This window comes from Petromyzon marinus, chromosome 37, assembly GCF_048934315.1.
Source record: "Petromyzon marinus isolate PM22_M1 ecotype Great Lakes invasive population chromosome 37, UKy_Petmar_22M1.pri1.0, whole genome shotgun sequence".
Lineage (NCBI taxonomy): Eukaryota > Metazoa > Chordata > Hyperoartia > Petromyzontiformes > Petromyzontidae > Petromyzon > Petromyzon marinus.
In genome coordinates, this window is record NC_133703.1 from 12,736,029 (window position 1) to 12,751,898 (window position 15,870).

The window sequence follows — 15,870 nt, forward strand, 5'->3', positions numbered from 1 at the left end:
AAGGATCTTAAAGTTATGTGAAAACCCTCCCCGTAGAGGCGGTTAAATTTTGATTTAAAGCTTTCGTGACTGCAATAATTCATATTCTTAGTTCTTTCGGTAAAGTCACGTTGAAGGGAAACAATAAAATAATAAAATATATATAAAACAATAAAAATTCTCACGACGTTTCGACCATAACACAAACGGTCGTCATCAGGTGTGTCGGTTTGCATAAATTTATTTATTTTTAAACGGTTTATTTATTTATTTAAAAAAACCGTTAGCGCCACGCGCAGCGATTTGGCAGTTTATTTAGAAGGACTAGTCCATCTATGTTCTGAAAAGAGGAGGGGGGAGACGAAAAATGTAATGTATGCTGTCTGAAAGCCACTGTAAGCGTGAACAATCAATTAAGACCTGAAATGGTTTATCAAATCTTTCCAATGATTACTAAGCCAGAATCCATCTTCTCGGCTGAAATTGTCTCTGTGCTTGTATATGTGAATAGCCTCATGAAAGAATCTCTCATGGTAGCCAGATGGCTTACAAAGAATCTCTGTCTTGGAAAAGTCAATGTCATGTGAGCCTACTGAATTATAACAATGATCTGCCACGGCCGAGGTGTTGGTCCTACCGTGTTTAAGGTCTGCTTTATGTTCACGAATGCGGTCCGAGACATGGCGTTTGGTTTCTCCAATGTAACTACTACCACAGAGGCAACTTAGTTTGTAGACACCAGGGTACTGTATGTCCGGAATCACATCTTTTACAGACGGAACCAGATCACGGATTTTATGTAATGTGTAAATAAATGTGTAAATAAGTAATGTGTAAATAAATACACCGTTTAAAAATAAATAAATTTATGCAAACCGACACACCTGATGACGACCGTTTGTGTTATGGTCGAAACGTCGTGAGAATTTTTATTGTTTTATATATATTTTATTATTTTATTGTTTCCCTTCAACGTGACTTTACCGAAAGAACTAAGAATATGAATTATTGCAGTCACGAAAGCTTTAAATCAAAATTTAAACCTAGTAAACTTAGAAATATAATGCAATACAACACAGAGAGTCGGCCAACACAACAGTCAACACCCCACCTGGTTGATTACATTCGTCCAAAGATTGCTAAATTTGAGAGAGAGACAAAACACAGACACGGAGACACACAGACAGACACACACGCAGAGAGAGAGACTCACACAGAGACAAACAGAGAGAGAGACACACAACATAGGCACACAGAAAGACAACGTCTCTGTGTCGAGGCCTTAAATATAGAGAGGGGGGGGGGGGCAGAGGAGGAGTTGTGTGGAATTCCTGCACATAGCGGCCGGATGCGAGAATGGACTTATGAACAAGCACGGTAGAAAGCAAATTTAGTAAAATTAGGAAGTGTAATGCAATGCAACACAGAGAGCCAGTTAGCACACAGTCCGTCCCCTATGGGCAGGAATTCCACACAACTACCCCTCTGCCCCCCCCCTCGCTCTCTCTCTATTTAAGGCCTCGACACAGAGACGTTGTCTTTCTTTGTTCCTATGTGTGTGTCTCTCTCTGTATGTCTGTTTGAGTCTCTCTGTGCTTGTGTGTCTGTCTGTGTGCCTCCGTGTCCGTGTTTTGTCTCTCTCTCAAATTTAGCGATCTTTGGAAGAACGTAATCAACCAGGTGGGGTGTTGACTGTTGTGTTGGCCGACTCTCTGTGTTGTATTGCATTGCATTTCCAAGTTTACTAGGTTTGTTTTCTCATGAAAATTCATTTCTTGAGAACTCCTTTCTGTGTTTAGTTTGTTGTCCCCCCCACCCCAACACTTAGCGCGATTGGCTACGTTCGGTGCGAAAGGAGTTCAACATACGTGGGCACATTCGCCAATTGATTTGGTTTAAATGCAAAGTATGTTGAAAAGCAAGCATTTTTTTTAGTAGGAATTGTGTTTCACTGGCGATCACAACCAGCATCGCAAGGTTTGAAAGAGAAGGCGAATTGTATTTCTTAAACTATTTTACCTGGATATAATCCCTTGAGATGGAATCTCTCGTTTGAAAGGGTGTCGGGTTCCACGCACATGCCACGTAACAACACCACGTGTACAAACATTTAAAAAATCTTTAACTTATATAGTGTACATGTACACCCGTAATATCACACCCACATAATGAACACATACCTGACTGCACGTGCTGAGAATAGAACAAGCCCGCCGGTTCATGTGGAATGTAACCGAACCCGCAGCACTTTCAGATGTCGTGCCAGCGTGCGTGCGAGTGTTTACATTCAATATTTGAACGAGTCGATACCAGGGCACGTTTCAGCGTGTGCGCGCGATCGTTCCGTGGTTAAAGCAAGGCAGATAGGCTGACAACGTCTCATTCGTGTGTCAGTCTCTGCACATAACAACGTAAAACTTGAAATTTCTGACAACACCATCAAGCCCACCGGTCTGATGCAAACATTTCAGCAGCACTTGACTCAGTTCGAGCAAGCTCCGGGCCACTTTCGACCCACCACAATACACTGCTGAAGGAAATCACAAACTCACCGCGTTCGCCAATAGCACTGTGGCCTTAAAAGTTTAAATATTTAATCTGGAACGCTTTTGGCAATGGCCCTTTTTTTACAGCACATGAATGGGCTACTGCTTAGAATGTCGCCTGCTATGTATTTAGTAAATAATGTATTGAGTTTCGTTGTTATTTGTGCTTAGTTATTTTTTGCTTTTGTTATCCAGGTTTTGTTACCCGTGCTTTGTTATCTGTGCTGTGTTGTCTGTGCTTTGTTACCTGTGATTTGTCTGTGATTTATTACCTGTAATTTATTATCTGCGCATTGTAACTGTGCTTTGTCTGTGATTTGTTACGTGCTTTTTTACCTTGATTTGTTATCTGTGCTTTCTTATCTGTGCTTTGTTACCTGTGATTTGTTATCTGTGATTTGTTATCTGTGCTTTGTTATCCGTGATTTGTTATCTGTGCTTGGGTATCTGTGCTTTGTTATCCGTTATTTATAATCTGCGCTTTGTTACCTGTGCTTTGTTATCTGTGCTTTGTTACCTGGCCGACCAGCTCTGAACCAATTCCTCAACCACATCAATTCCATACACCCAGCCATCATATTCACCATGGAGATGGAAAAGGATGGTAAGTTACCATTCTTGGATGTTTTAATCGAAAAGAGACCAGATGGCTCAAGGGGACACTGTCTACAGGCAAGCCACCCATACTGATGCCTACCTAAAACATGACTCCCACCACCATCCATCCCAGAAGAATTCCCTCATCAAAACTCTACACCATAGAGCTCGATGTATTTCTGACCGTAATCACCTAGCCAGTGAACTGGAACACGTACACCAAGCTCTCAAAATGAATGGATATGCAGACTACGCAATACATAAAGCTATCACCCCAACCGTTGGGAAAGAACCATCTGAGGACCCAATAAAAACCATCACCTTGCCATACATAGCAGGGGTCACTAAAAATATTTTAAAAATCATGAGCAAACACAAGATCCAGGTTCGATTTAACACAGTACATACAATTTGTGATCTGATCCCATCTGTGAAGGATGTGGTCCCTGACATGCAATACCCCGGTGTCTACAAACTAAGCTGTCTTTGCGGCAGTAGTGACATTGGGGAAACTAAGCGACATGTCACTGACCGTGTTCGTGAACATAAGGCAGATCTGAAACACGATAGGACCAATACCTCGGCCGTGGCTGATCATTGTTTGAATGCGGTGGGCTCCCACGAAATTGATTTCTCTAAGACAAAGGTACTTTGCAAGCCCACTGGCTATCATTAAAGATTCGTTCATGAAGCCATCCATGTATATAGACACAGACACAATTTCAACCGAGATGATGTACAAACTGAGCAATCATTGGAAGGACGTTATCAACCAGTTTAAGTCATAATTGGCTATGTGACTTTACGTGACTTTACCGAAAGACTCAAGAATACCTGTGGTTTGTAACTGTGCTTTGTTATCTGTGCTTTGTTATCTGTGTTTTGTTATCTGCGCTTTGTTATCTGCGCTTTGTTATCTGCGCTTTGTAACTGTGCTTTGTTACCTGTGCTTTGTTATCTGTGCTTGTTATCTGTACTCTGTTATCTGTGCTTTGTTATCTGCGCTTTGTAACTGTGTCCGAGCTCTCTCCGAGCTTACATTTACAAGCAAATTTCTTACATTGACATGCTAATCTCTCACAATACAATGGCACACCCCCACAACTTCGTTTATAAAGATTTATCCTATCTTACATTTACATGCAAATTTCATCTCTAGCCCCGCCCACTGACCCTTGGGCTACACCCATCTCAAACCTTATAAATCCTTGCCTTAGCAGCGCTCCCGCCATATATTTTTTCCTACCTCAGCAGCTCTCGCCTGATGACGATTGCTTGTGTTGCGATTGAAAAGTCGTGATATTGTTATTACTTTTTATTATTTTATTATATTTTTTCTATCTACGTGGCTTTACCGAAAGACCAAAAGAATATGAATTCTTGCAGTCACGAACGCTTTAAGTCAAGATTTACGACTATTGTATGTTTTAATGTCGTACACCATTCCACGGCATCCAGTCCGCTAGTTCCACCAGAGTACACGTGATGTATCGGGGTAGCTGAGTGGAGTCCGCTAGTTCCACCAGAGTACACGTGATGTATCGGGGTAGCTGAGTGGAGTCCGCTAGTTCCACCAGAGTACACGTGATGTATCGGGGTAGCTGAGTGGAGTCCGCTAGTTCCACCAGAGTGCACATGGTGTATCAGGTAGCTGAGTGGAGTCGGCTAGTTCCACCAGAGTACACGTGGTGTATGGGGGTAGCTGAGTGGAGTCGGCTAGTTCCACCAGAGTACACGTGGTGTATCGGGGTAGCTGAGTGGAGTCCGCTAGTTCCACCAGAGTACACGTGGTGTATCGGGGTAGCTGAGTGGAGTCCGCTAGTTCCACCAGAGTACACGTGGTGTATCGGGGTAGCTGAGTGGAGTCCGCTAGTTACACCAGAGTACACGTGGTGTATCGGGGTAGCTGAGTGGAGTCTGCTAGTTCCACCAGAGTACACGTGGTGTATCAGGGTAGCTGAGTGGAGTCGGCTAGTTCCACCAGAGTACACGTGGTGTATCAGGGTAGCTGAGTGGAGTCCGCTAGTTCCACCAGAGTACACGTGGTGTAACGGGGTAGCTGAGTGGAGTCCGCTAGTTCCACCAGAGTACGAGTGTTGTATCAGGGTAGCTGAGTGGAGTATGCTAGTTCCACCAGAGTACACGTGCTGTATCGGGGTAGCTGAGTGGAGTCTGCTAGTTCCACCAGAGTACACGTGGTGTATCAGGGTAGCTGAGTGGAGTCGGCTAGTTCCACCAGAGTACACGTGGTGTATCAGGGTAGCTGAGTGGAGTCGGCTAGTTCCACCAGAGTGCACGTGGTGTATCAGGGTAGCTGAGTGGAGTCGGCTAGTTCCACCAGAGTACATGTGGTGTATCAGGGTAGCTGAGTGGAGTCGGCTAGTTCCACCAGAGTACACGTGGTGTATCAGGGTAGCTGAGTGGAGTCTGCTAGTTCCACCAGAGTACACGTGGTGTATCGGGGTAGCTGAGTGGAGTCGGCTAGTTCCACCAGAGTACACGTGGTGTATCAGGGTAGCTGAGTGGAGTCGGCTAGTTCCACCAGAGTACACGTGGTGTATCGGGGTAGCTGAGTGGAGTCGGCTAGTTCCACCAGAGTACACGTGGTGTATCGGGGTAGCTGAGTGGAGTCGGCTAGTTCCACCAGAGTACACGTGGTGTATCAGGGTAGCTGAGTGGAGTCGGCTAGTTCCACCAGAGTACACGTGGTGTATCAGGGTAGCTGAGTGGAGTAGGCTAGTTCCACCAGAGTACATGTGGTGTAACGGGGTAGCTGAGTGGAGTCCGCTAGTTCCACCAGAGTACACGTGGTGTATCGGGGTAGCTGAGTGGAGTCCGCTAGTTCCACCAGAGTACACGTGGTGTATCAGGTAGCTGAGTGTAGTCGGGTAGTTCCACCAGAGTACACGTGTTGTATCGGGGTAGCTGAGTGGAGTCTGCTAGTTCCACCAGAGTACACGTGGTGTATCAGGGTAGCTGAGTGGAGTCGGCTAGTTCCACCAGAGTACACGTGGTGTAACGGGGTAGCTGAGTGGAGTCCGCTAGTTCCACCAGAGTACACGTGGTGTATCAGGTAGCTGAGTGGAGTCGGCTAGTTCCACCAGAGTACACGTGGTGTATCAGGGTAGCTGAGTGGAGTCGGCTAGTTCCACCAGAGTACACGTGGTGTATCGGGGTAGCTGAGTGGAGTCGGCTAGTTCCACCAGAGTACACGTGGTGTATCAGGGTAGCTGAGTGGAGTCCGCTAGTTCCACCAGAGTACACGTGGTGTATCAGGGTAGCTGAGTGGAGTCGGCTAGTTCCACCAGAGTACACGTGGTGTATCAGGGTAGCTGAGTGGAGTCCGCTAGTTCCACCAGAGTACACGTGGTGTATCGGGGTAGCTGAGTGGAGTCGGCTAGTTCCACCAGAGTACACGTGGTGTATCAGGGTAGCTGAGTGGAGTCCGCTAGTTCCACCAGAGTACACGTGGTGTATCAGGGTAGCTGAGTGGAGTCGGCTAGTTCCACCAGAGTACACGTGGTGTATCAGGGTAGCTGAGTGGAGTCGGCTAGTTCCACCAGAGTACACGTGGTGTATCGGGGTAGCTGAGTGGAGTCGGCTAGTTCCACCAGAGTACACGTGGTGTATCAGGGTAGCTGAGTGGAGTCTGCTAGTTCCACCAGAGTACACGTGGTGTATCAGGGTAGCTGAGTGGAGTCCGCTAGTTCCACCAGAGTACACGTGGTGTATCGGGGTAGCTGAGTGGAGTCTGCTAGTTCCACCAGAGTACACGTGGTGTATCAGGTAGCTGAGTGGAGTCGGCTAGTTCCACCAGAGTACACGTGGTGTATCAGGGTAGCTGAGTGGAGTCGGCTAGTTCCACCAGAGTACACGTGGTGTATCAGGGTAGCTGAGTGGAGTCTGCTAGTTCCACCAGAGTACAAGTGGTGTATCAGGGTAGCTGAGTGGAGTCGGCTAGTTCCACCAGAGTACACGTGGTGTATCAGGGTAGCTGAGTGGAGTTCGCTAGTTCCACCAGAGTACACGTGGTGTATCAGGGTAGCTGAGTGGAGTCCGCTAGTTCCACCAGAGTACACGTGGTGTATCGGGGTAGCTGAGTGGAGTCTGCTAGTTCCACCAGAGTACAAGTGGTGTATCAGGGTAGCTGAGTGGAGTCGGCTAGTTCCACCAGAGTACACGTGGTGTATCAGGGTAGCTGAGTGGAGTCCGCTAGTTCCACCAGAGTACACGTGGTGTATCAGGGTAGCTGAGTGGAGTCCGCTAGTTCCACCAGAGTACGCGTGGTGTATCGGGGTAGCTGAGTGGAGTCCGCTAGTTCCACCAGAGTACGCGTGGTGGATCGTGGTAGCTGAGTGGAGTCCGCTAGTTCCAACAGAGTGTGCGAGTTGTATCGGGATAACTGGCCATTGCGGGTTGATTAAATTGATGAGTGGGGGGGATGGGCTGGCCCTGGTCCAGTTTGGACGTCGTTCGTCCCTAATGTTACCCACAGCCCAGAATAAAACTCGCGTGGCTGGATGATGGGGGCAGCGCACTCATTACTCGTGCCGCCGCTCCTCGCCGACGATGGCACAGCAAGCGATCGCCGCGTTTTTTCGGAAGGATTTTGTGATACTCTGCTCTGCTCTGATGGGGGGGGGACAGGAGGGTCTAAAGCAGGGCTTTAAAAAATATATGGTTCTCGTTACGACGCCATGGGCAAAACTGTCTGGGGCATCTGGGCCGGGAATGCGTTTTGAATTCCTGTAACGAGCGGTGTCTCCGAGATCGATGACTGTGCTTCCTGAAAACCTGATCCATCACCCGTGACATCATCATCACCACACGGGTGTCTCGGCAGACCACAATGACACACGGTCCCCGTTGCATGTAGGGGAGTCACGATGGCGAGATGTTAACTACCTCGCCTGGTATGCAGGAGGTTGTGGGTTCGATCTCGACCCTGATGCCTGTTGTATATTTGGAGTTTGCGTGCCTCTCTCCCCATGGTCGCATGGATTTTTCTCCGGGTCCCCCGGTTTTTCCCTCCACATGTAGAAACATGCGTTTCGAGTATTTGGCTGTTATAAATGTCCACGTGAAAAGCCACTTTGTTGAGCTATCATTTGTAATGGTTGTGGGTGATGGCCAGATCGCATCTGAAAAATAACTATGCAGCTCTGTGGGCCTTACCTGGTAAAATAAAAAACGCATCTTGTCACTTTAAGAGCTTTCAGTGTTTCACATTGTGTCATAGGCTACATAATGTGGTGGCTGTGAAGTTCATAATATGGTACTTTGAGAAACATACAAAAAATATTGAAACGTGACCTTTGGTATCTGACATGGCTAGGTCTTGCCTTTTTAAACAGTGAGATTAATGTATTATTTCGTGAGATGTATTGTGTTTTCGCAGAAGTGTGAATCTATCCCTGACTAAAGTAGGCTATGGTTCGTCCTTCATGGATGTAAAGTTAAAGACACAAGCCACAGCAGTGCAATTGTGGCCATGGCAACGGAAAACGAGGGATCACGTCATACACCGATGTTTGAGTCTGCACCCTTTCGACGGAGGAGGAACAGCAAAATAACAGGAACTCTCTCTCTCTCCTCCAGCCCTCTCGTCGTGGCAAGTAGACCACGACGTTGGCATCCAGCTGCTCAACACATTGCCTTGCTCGTTAGTAGTGTCGCGTCAATGAATACGGCGGTGAGTTCATTTGCTTGTTGGTTGCCTGTGGTACCTCCTAATTGTACAATACTAGCTGTGCTATCCGGCTTCGCCCGGGACTTGGATTCACCACGGGCGGCCGCCTTTGTCTCCCCAGTGGCGATGTTCACACACCGCACCAGTTACTCGTTTGAGGCTGAGTCGACCTAGGGGAGGCCCAGGACCGGTTAAATTAATCTTCACCGGTGGTGGCCGTGAGCGGGAATCGAACTCGGGTCGCCAGGTTCGTAGCGCGGCACGCTAACCGCTACACTACAATGCGTTACGCTTCCACATGCGAGGGTCACGTGACATATTTGACGTCACAGCTCACTTTACGTGCAAAAAAAATAAGCATTATTGAGCTCCCCCCCCCCCCCTCCAAAAATGCAAAAGTGTATTTTTATAATGTTTGCATGGTGTACAGTCTGGAAAGTACCCACATGGCAAATTTCAAGTTTGTTGCATGTCGGGAAGTACTCTAAACATTTTGAACAGACACACATAATCACCACTTTGCCTTTTATATATATGGAGCTATAACACGGATCGCACTTAAACTGGGTCCAACGATGCGTCCATGCATTGATGGACTCCAAATCATCATCATTATTCTTATACCCCGATCAGAACATGAGGAAGACAAACAGGGAGGCAGCCAGAAAACCGACACGACCAACACCAATTGCCCAAGCCCTGTGGTCTGCCAGGAGGTGGCGATGTTGCTCCACGTGTGTGTCTGTATAATCCAAATTGAGTAATTTTCGTGTAATTTTAAAATTTGCCAACTTCTGACCGTGGCGCTGGGGGACGCAACAAGGCCCTACTCTTGCGAAAATAACGTCACGGGATCTTCAACGTCCGCTGTGAAGCTGACGAGATGCTGTATTTATTATGGTTCATACACACGGCAGTGTTCACCTGGTACATTGAGGCAAAGGGAGCAACCAAATCTACAAATGAGATGGGGGGGTGGGGGGAGGGAGAAAAAGGTAGACACAATACCAATCTATGTTTGTTGAACTTCTTTCGCACCATGACTTGTGACAATTTCTCGGATCGCTGCGGTGGCCGGGTGAGCGGCAAAACGCCTCACCACGATGATGGCTCTGTCACAACAAATATTTCTCACCCTCCTCCTTTCATTATCATCATCATCGGCGATGTTCTATCCACTGTTGGATGATGGCACTTACGAGAGAGTGTGTGTGTGTGTATGTGCGCGCGCAAGTGCCCTGCCAAATTCGCAGGAGGAAAAAATTAAATGTGTGGAAGGTGCACATGGGACAGCGGAAAGCGGGCTTTGAAGACGCTCTTTTAACCGGCAGGACTTTCCTGCAGTGCCCATTTGTATTCATGCTCTGCGGAGGGATGAATTACACCCGAGATTGCTTTTGTCTCTTTTCGTAAACAGATCTCGAGGCGATGCAGCGAGAATTGACCGAGCCTCGTCCCGCGATGGACATTCACCCGGTCATCATCGACGGCCGCAAGAGAAGCACGCTCCCCGTTGGTCCAGCCACGCTCCCAGACAACAGGTAGCCATTATGAGACCTCCTTTGTCGGTAACAAGATATAGTAATAGGTTTTTACCCTTTTATATGGCACAAAAACTGACACCTTTATACAAGGGATCATGTTTGCGATAACCACAACACAAGTAGTCAAAATGCAAACATGATCCCTTGTGTAAAGGTGTCAGTTTGTGTGCCAGATAAAAGGGTAAAAACCTATTACCATAACAGGTAGCCGCATCGTGGCTTGCCAGCCAATACCAATGCCAGTGTCCGCCATTGGCCACTGGTGCACTTTGAGGCCACGTCAAGTGTCAAAGGCTCGTTGACAGGAGATCACGGGACAGACCCAGGTGCCAAAGGTTGACTGACTGACATGACTGGCAGATGCACCCAGCTGTTCCCCCTTACTGTGCCAACTTGCTGCATTTTAACCACCCGCCGCTTCGCCCGTTGTTGTGAGCGTCGCTCCTCTGACCTCCATTGTTGCTGGAGGGCGACTGCCTCCAACTGCCCAGCAGCAGCGTCCTTCACGAGCCTCCTCCACAGAGGCCGATCTTGACACCGCTGGTACCGGTCTCCGGCAAGTCCACTCAGCTCCACATCCTCCCATACCGCATCACTCCATCTCTTCTCCTGCCCGTGGCGTGCCCGTTTAGCCCCCTCTATCCGGACAAACAGAAGCTGCTTGACCACTTTGCCTGCCATCACCACCATCATCATCATCATCCTTCAGTTTAAATCCTTTTGGGCTCACGCTACAACCTGGACCGTGGCTGTGGTGCAAGACGGACGATGACGCCAAACCAGAATGAGAATCAAATCAGAATCAGTATTTATACTGTAGCAATCCGATGAGCTGTGAAGCTATAAAAACCAAGTCGAGCGGCGGGCCCAGGATGGCGCCACTGCCGCCTGCGTTCAGTGAATGATGAAGCTGCTGCCTGGCTCGGCGCAAACGCACCGTGCTAATTGCAACTATGATCACCGCGCCGTTCATCACAGAGCCAGAGCGCGACGCCTCTCTCTGTACACTGCAAACGTTGGGCATGAATCAATGATGCATCCATTGATGCGCGTGTGTCTGCGCGTGTGCGTGCCCAGTATGTGCATGTCCACGCATGTGTCCCGTGTGGGCGTGTGCCCCGTGTGGGTGTGTACCCACACATGTGCTCCGTGTGCGACGATTATCTAAAGCAGTCCTGGGCCTCCCCTAGGTCGACTCGGCCTCAATTGAGCACCTGGTGCGGTGTGTAAACATCGCCACTAGGAAAAAAAAAAGCGGCCGGGCGTGGTGCTAGCCACACACCCCCCCCCACGTGTGCCAGCCTTCATCAAGGTGCCCACTCGCTACTAACAGCACCTTCAACTTGCCCCCAAAAGTCTGTTAAAGGCTCCATGTGTGTGTGGGTCCTTTGTCTTGCCACTTGTGCTGCAGGCTGGCAGAGCTGCTGGGCGGCCTCACGCTGGGCGAGCTCGAGTCGTGGCTGCTGTGGGAGCGGGCACCGCGTGGCGGCGGCGGCGGCGGGGAGCTGCATCGCGACGACGGCGGCGGCGGCGGCGGCGGCGACGTCAGCGTGTGGGCTCACAGGCCGCCGTGCGGGGCGGGCACAGCGCGCGCGGCGCCACGGTGCGTGTGTAGTGAGTCCAACCGAGTCGCAGACGCTATGCTTTAGCGGCAACACATTTGTTATAGCAACACGTAATACACAAAGGGGTAACTGCCCCTTTACCAGATACAGCCGAGGGTGGTGAACACCCAGCTAGCTACACTACACGGAGGAGTTACAGCTACGAAGGGTCGGACCCTCACTCGGGCCCCCGACCACGTGTTGATGCCTCGTAGGACGTGGAGCTTCCAGCTTGTAGGACGCGGAGCTTCCAGCTTTTAAAACGAAGCGACCCCGGTCCCTCTCAGAGACCCACCTTATATCCTCCCGGGTCGGGGCTGGCTCCGCCCTCGGCCCCGCCCACCTTCGCGAGCGTTCGAGCTCCCTCCCGATCCCTCTCGAGAGCTCTCCCCGAACACGTGATCACCCCCTAGCCCCCCCACCTGGGGCTCTCTCTGTGGACACTCTGGATCACGTGTCTACGGGGCAACCCTGTCCATGGGCTGACACTCTCTAGCTCCCCCTTGTGGGAGCCCACACTACACGCTGTGCGTGGTGCACGCGCTATCCCAGCGCTCACCATGCCCCGCTAGGGCTGGTACCACCCCCACCTACGGGGTGTACGCGATGACGGTGCATCGCACGCCGTGCTATAGTAAAGCCGGCATCACACAGCAACCCAGCCAGTGCGGTCCGCGACGTAGGGACATCGCACGCCACGACCCTCCCGGGCCGGCACCATACAGTGACATCCCCGATGTCACTACACGTGGACGCGCGGGCACAGCCTGCGCGAGTGTGCACGCGCTCGGGGGCGGGGGGGGTGGCACGTTGCCAACGGCGGTGCGCGATGTCGTTCTATGATATTGGCGACGGAAAAACAATATTTATCGACTCAATGATTCTTTGCTTTGTTATTTTTAGTCGACGTTGACTGGTTTCGTGTGCACGAAATTCAAACTAAACGATTTTTTTTTTTACCAAATAAGGCCCACTGAGCCGTAAAGCTATTTTTCAGAAGGGGCTTGGCCACAAATGACAGCTCAACGAAGTGGCTTATCGCGTGAAAATGTACCGCAGCCAAGTACTCTGAACGCGTGACGTTCATTCTAAACGTGGAGGGGAAAACCGGAGGACGCGGAGAAAAATCCTCGCGACCATGGGAAGAAAGACACGCAAACTCCAGATATACAAGCTTCAAGGTCGGGATCAAACCCACGACCTCCTGTATACCAGGCGAGGAAGTTCATATCTCATAGCCACCTTGACGCCACATCATCAAGCCTAACGATGGTGGCTTCGTTTCAGCCGGGTCTGTCAACAACCGAGAAAATATATCCGCTCCCTGCACACGACATCCATCGTATTTCTCACTATTGTGGCTGTGGCTTACTGGTCACGTGCCACCTACTACCACTGAATAACAGTCCACCAGGCACCCCGAAAATATTTGGCAAGAAACTTCGCCGCGATCAACTCGCTTCCCATTCTTTGTTAATAAACCTCGCGCTGCCGCTAGACAGTGAATCTCATGCCATCGCTATTTTCACGTCCATGGTTCTTAATCAGCGCAGGCAAATGTCGCCCCTATCCTTGTGCTGGTTCTCTCTCTCTCTGGAGGCTATCGTCTCTGTTCTAGTGATGATGGCAGAGGGTAGGATTTTGCGCTTGTATGTGCGTATGTTGAACTTCTTTCGCACCGCACGCAGCCAACCGTGCCAATCGGAGGTGCGGTTGTGCTGCAAGGGTTTTTTGTTGGGTCACTCCGTGTCAATGTTTCAGCGCGATCTGCGATGTTTCTACTGCCCCGTGTGCTGGGTAGCTTCTTTCAGCAGCTGAGTTGCTGGAAAGGCAGCGATACGAATTGCGCGCAGAACCGAGTCCCTGAAAATTCTCCCAGCACGAGGAGTGAAGGGTCGCACGTCGCGCCGAAGGACGCGCGGCACGATGTCGGAGATATAATGATGACATTCATGATGACATTAATGTTTACATTGATGATGACATTCATGATGACATTAATGTTTACATTGATGATGACATTCATTATGACATGAATGTTTACATTGATGATGACATTCATGATGACATTAATGTTTACATTGATGATGGCATTCATGATGACATTAATGTTTACATTGATGATGACATTCATTATGACATGAATGTTTACATTGATGTTGATGACATTCATGATGATGATGACATTCATGTCATCATCATCATTAATGATGACATTTAATAATGGCATTAATGTTGACATAGATGATGACATTTAATAATGACATTAATGATGACATAAATGATAATGACGACATTAATGATGACATTAATGTTGACATGGATGGTGACATTTAATAATGACATTAATGATGACAAATGATGACATTAATGTTGACATTGATGTTGATGACATTCATGATGACGACATTAATGTCATCATTTCATCATCATCATTAATTATGACATTAATGACGATGACATTCATGGTGACATACGATGATGACATTTGCGCTCTCACTGCTTCCGCTATCATTGCCGTTGATGACGAGCGATCGTGTGGGGGCTCACGTCTCCAGCTCGAGTGTTTTGTATAACTGTGTTGTATAACCATGTTGTACAACCATGTTGTATAACCATGTCCCCCCCTCGTACTTTACGAAGGGACTGCGGTCTCTGTGCATTCCGTACGCTTCAGGAGGTTTGTCGTTCCGGGGGCGGGGCGCTCCTTTTAAAAATATACTGACAGGTGTCATTTCAAAACGTGAAATAGCTTAAAATAAGGAAGCAAAAATGTATTCTATTTTTAGTTTGTAAGCGTTCAAAAGAATAACTCCGATTACCTGAATACGCGTGCATCGCGAGAACACCAACTTGTAATTAGCGTCTCTCAGTGCGCATTATTTTAGGGTTTAGGGTGTTTGATTCACGTCCAAAATAGCACCGCGGGGAACGGCATTGGCGGCGACATCGGGCTGCGTCGGCTCCGGATGGGAAAACGGGAGTGGGGGGGGGGGGAGACAGCGGTGGGGTTCACCGGACGATGTCCTCCTGGCGCTGGGGAAACTGCGAAGTCAGAGTTGAGGACGAGAGGTGAATTTTTGGCCGCATGAACTTTTGCCAACCAACAAGGATCCAATGTCTCCCTGTGACGGTTCGCTAACGATGAAGCTCATCACACAGGGCCTCGGCGCTAGGCCACAGCTCATCGTTTGCCCTCTCATCGCCGCTCCTCTCCGCGGTGAAGGCTCCTTCATCACGAGCGGGGAGGTTCCTTCCGCCCGTGGAGACCGGAGGCCCCTTTAGCCAGGGCACTCAGCGGACTCCCGCTCGCCATGTTTGCCCATCTCCCACGGCAAGGACAGGGAGGGATCAGGTCGAGTTGTCCCGTGGTCGATTAGTGCAGCTTGACTTGGCGTTACAGCACAGCACAGCAGAGGAGGAGGAGGAATGTTGAAAAGCAGCAAAAGTTTGGTGCATTTTGACTCCACGTTTCGCTGGAGATTTACAGCCCAGCGTCGCCAGGTGTAAGCGAGTTTTTTTTTTACATTTTTAAATCATCTAGATTGAAAACTAATTTCTTTATAACTGCTTTGTGTGTTTAGTTTGCCATTCCCCCGCACCTCCAATTAGCACGGTTGGCTACGTACGGTGCAAACGAAGTTCAACATACATAGAATTTTACATTGCGGGTTTCAGAAAAAAAACAAATCAATGCGTATATTTGGTAACGTGACAACTTGATTTGATTGGCTCTGTCGGGCAGTGCAAGGATTAAAGTAAATGCGCATTACACCTGCACGGCGATCTAACGCAAGATAAACGAATTACGAATCGTAAGTATTGATCGCGAAAGCCCAAGTACAAAAGTAAGGACAAGCGGGTTGAGTTTTAGGAAATGACAAAGAGTAATACGAATATTCCACGATTAA

General features: G+C 48.9%; 1 protein-coding gene across 3 annotated transcripts in view; it reads left to right on the forward strand.

Moving 5' to 3' along the window:
- Positions 1–15,870, forward strand: part of ANKFN1 (ankyrin repeat and fibronectin type III domain containing 1) — a 254,019-nt gene that overhangs the window by 11,709 nt on the left and 226,440 nt on the right. For 2 of the 3 annotated variants that reach the window (XM_076072298.1, XM_076072299.1), the window contains exons 2-3: positions 10,229–10,352; positions 11,767–11,958. In XM_076072298.1, the coding sequence (XP_075928413.1) occupies positions 10,229–10,352; positions 11,767–11,958 (316 nt within the window). Of the gene's footprint in view, positions 1–8,720; positions 8,815–10,228; positions 10,353–11,766; positions 11,959–15,870 lie in introns of all 3 variants that reach the window. The other variant, XM_076072300.1, reaches the window with a different exon arrangement.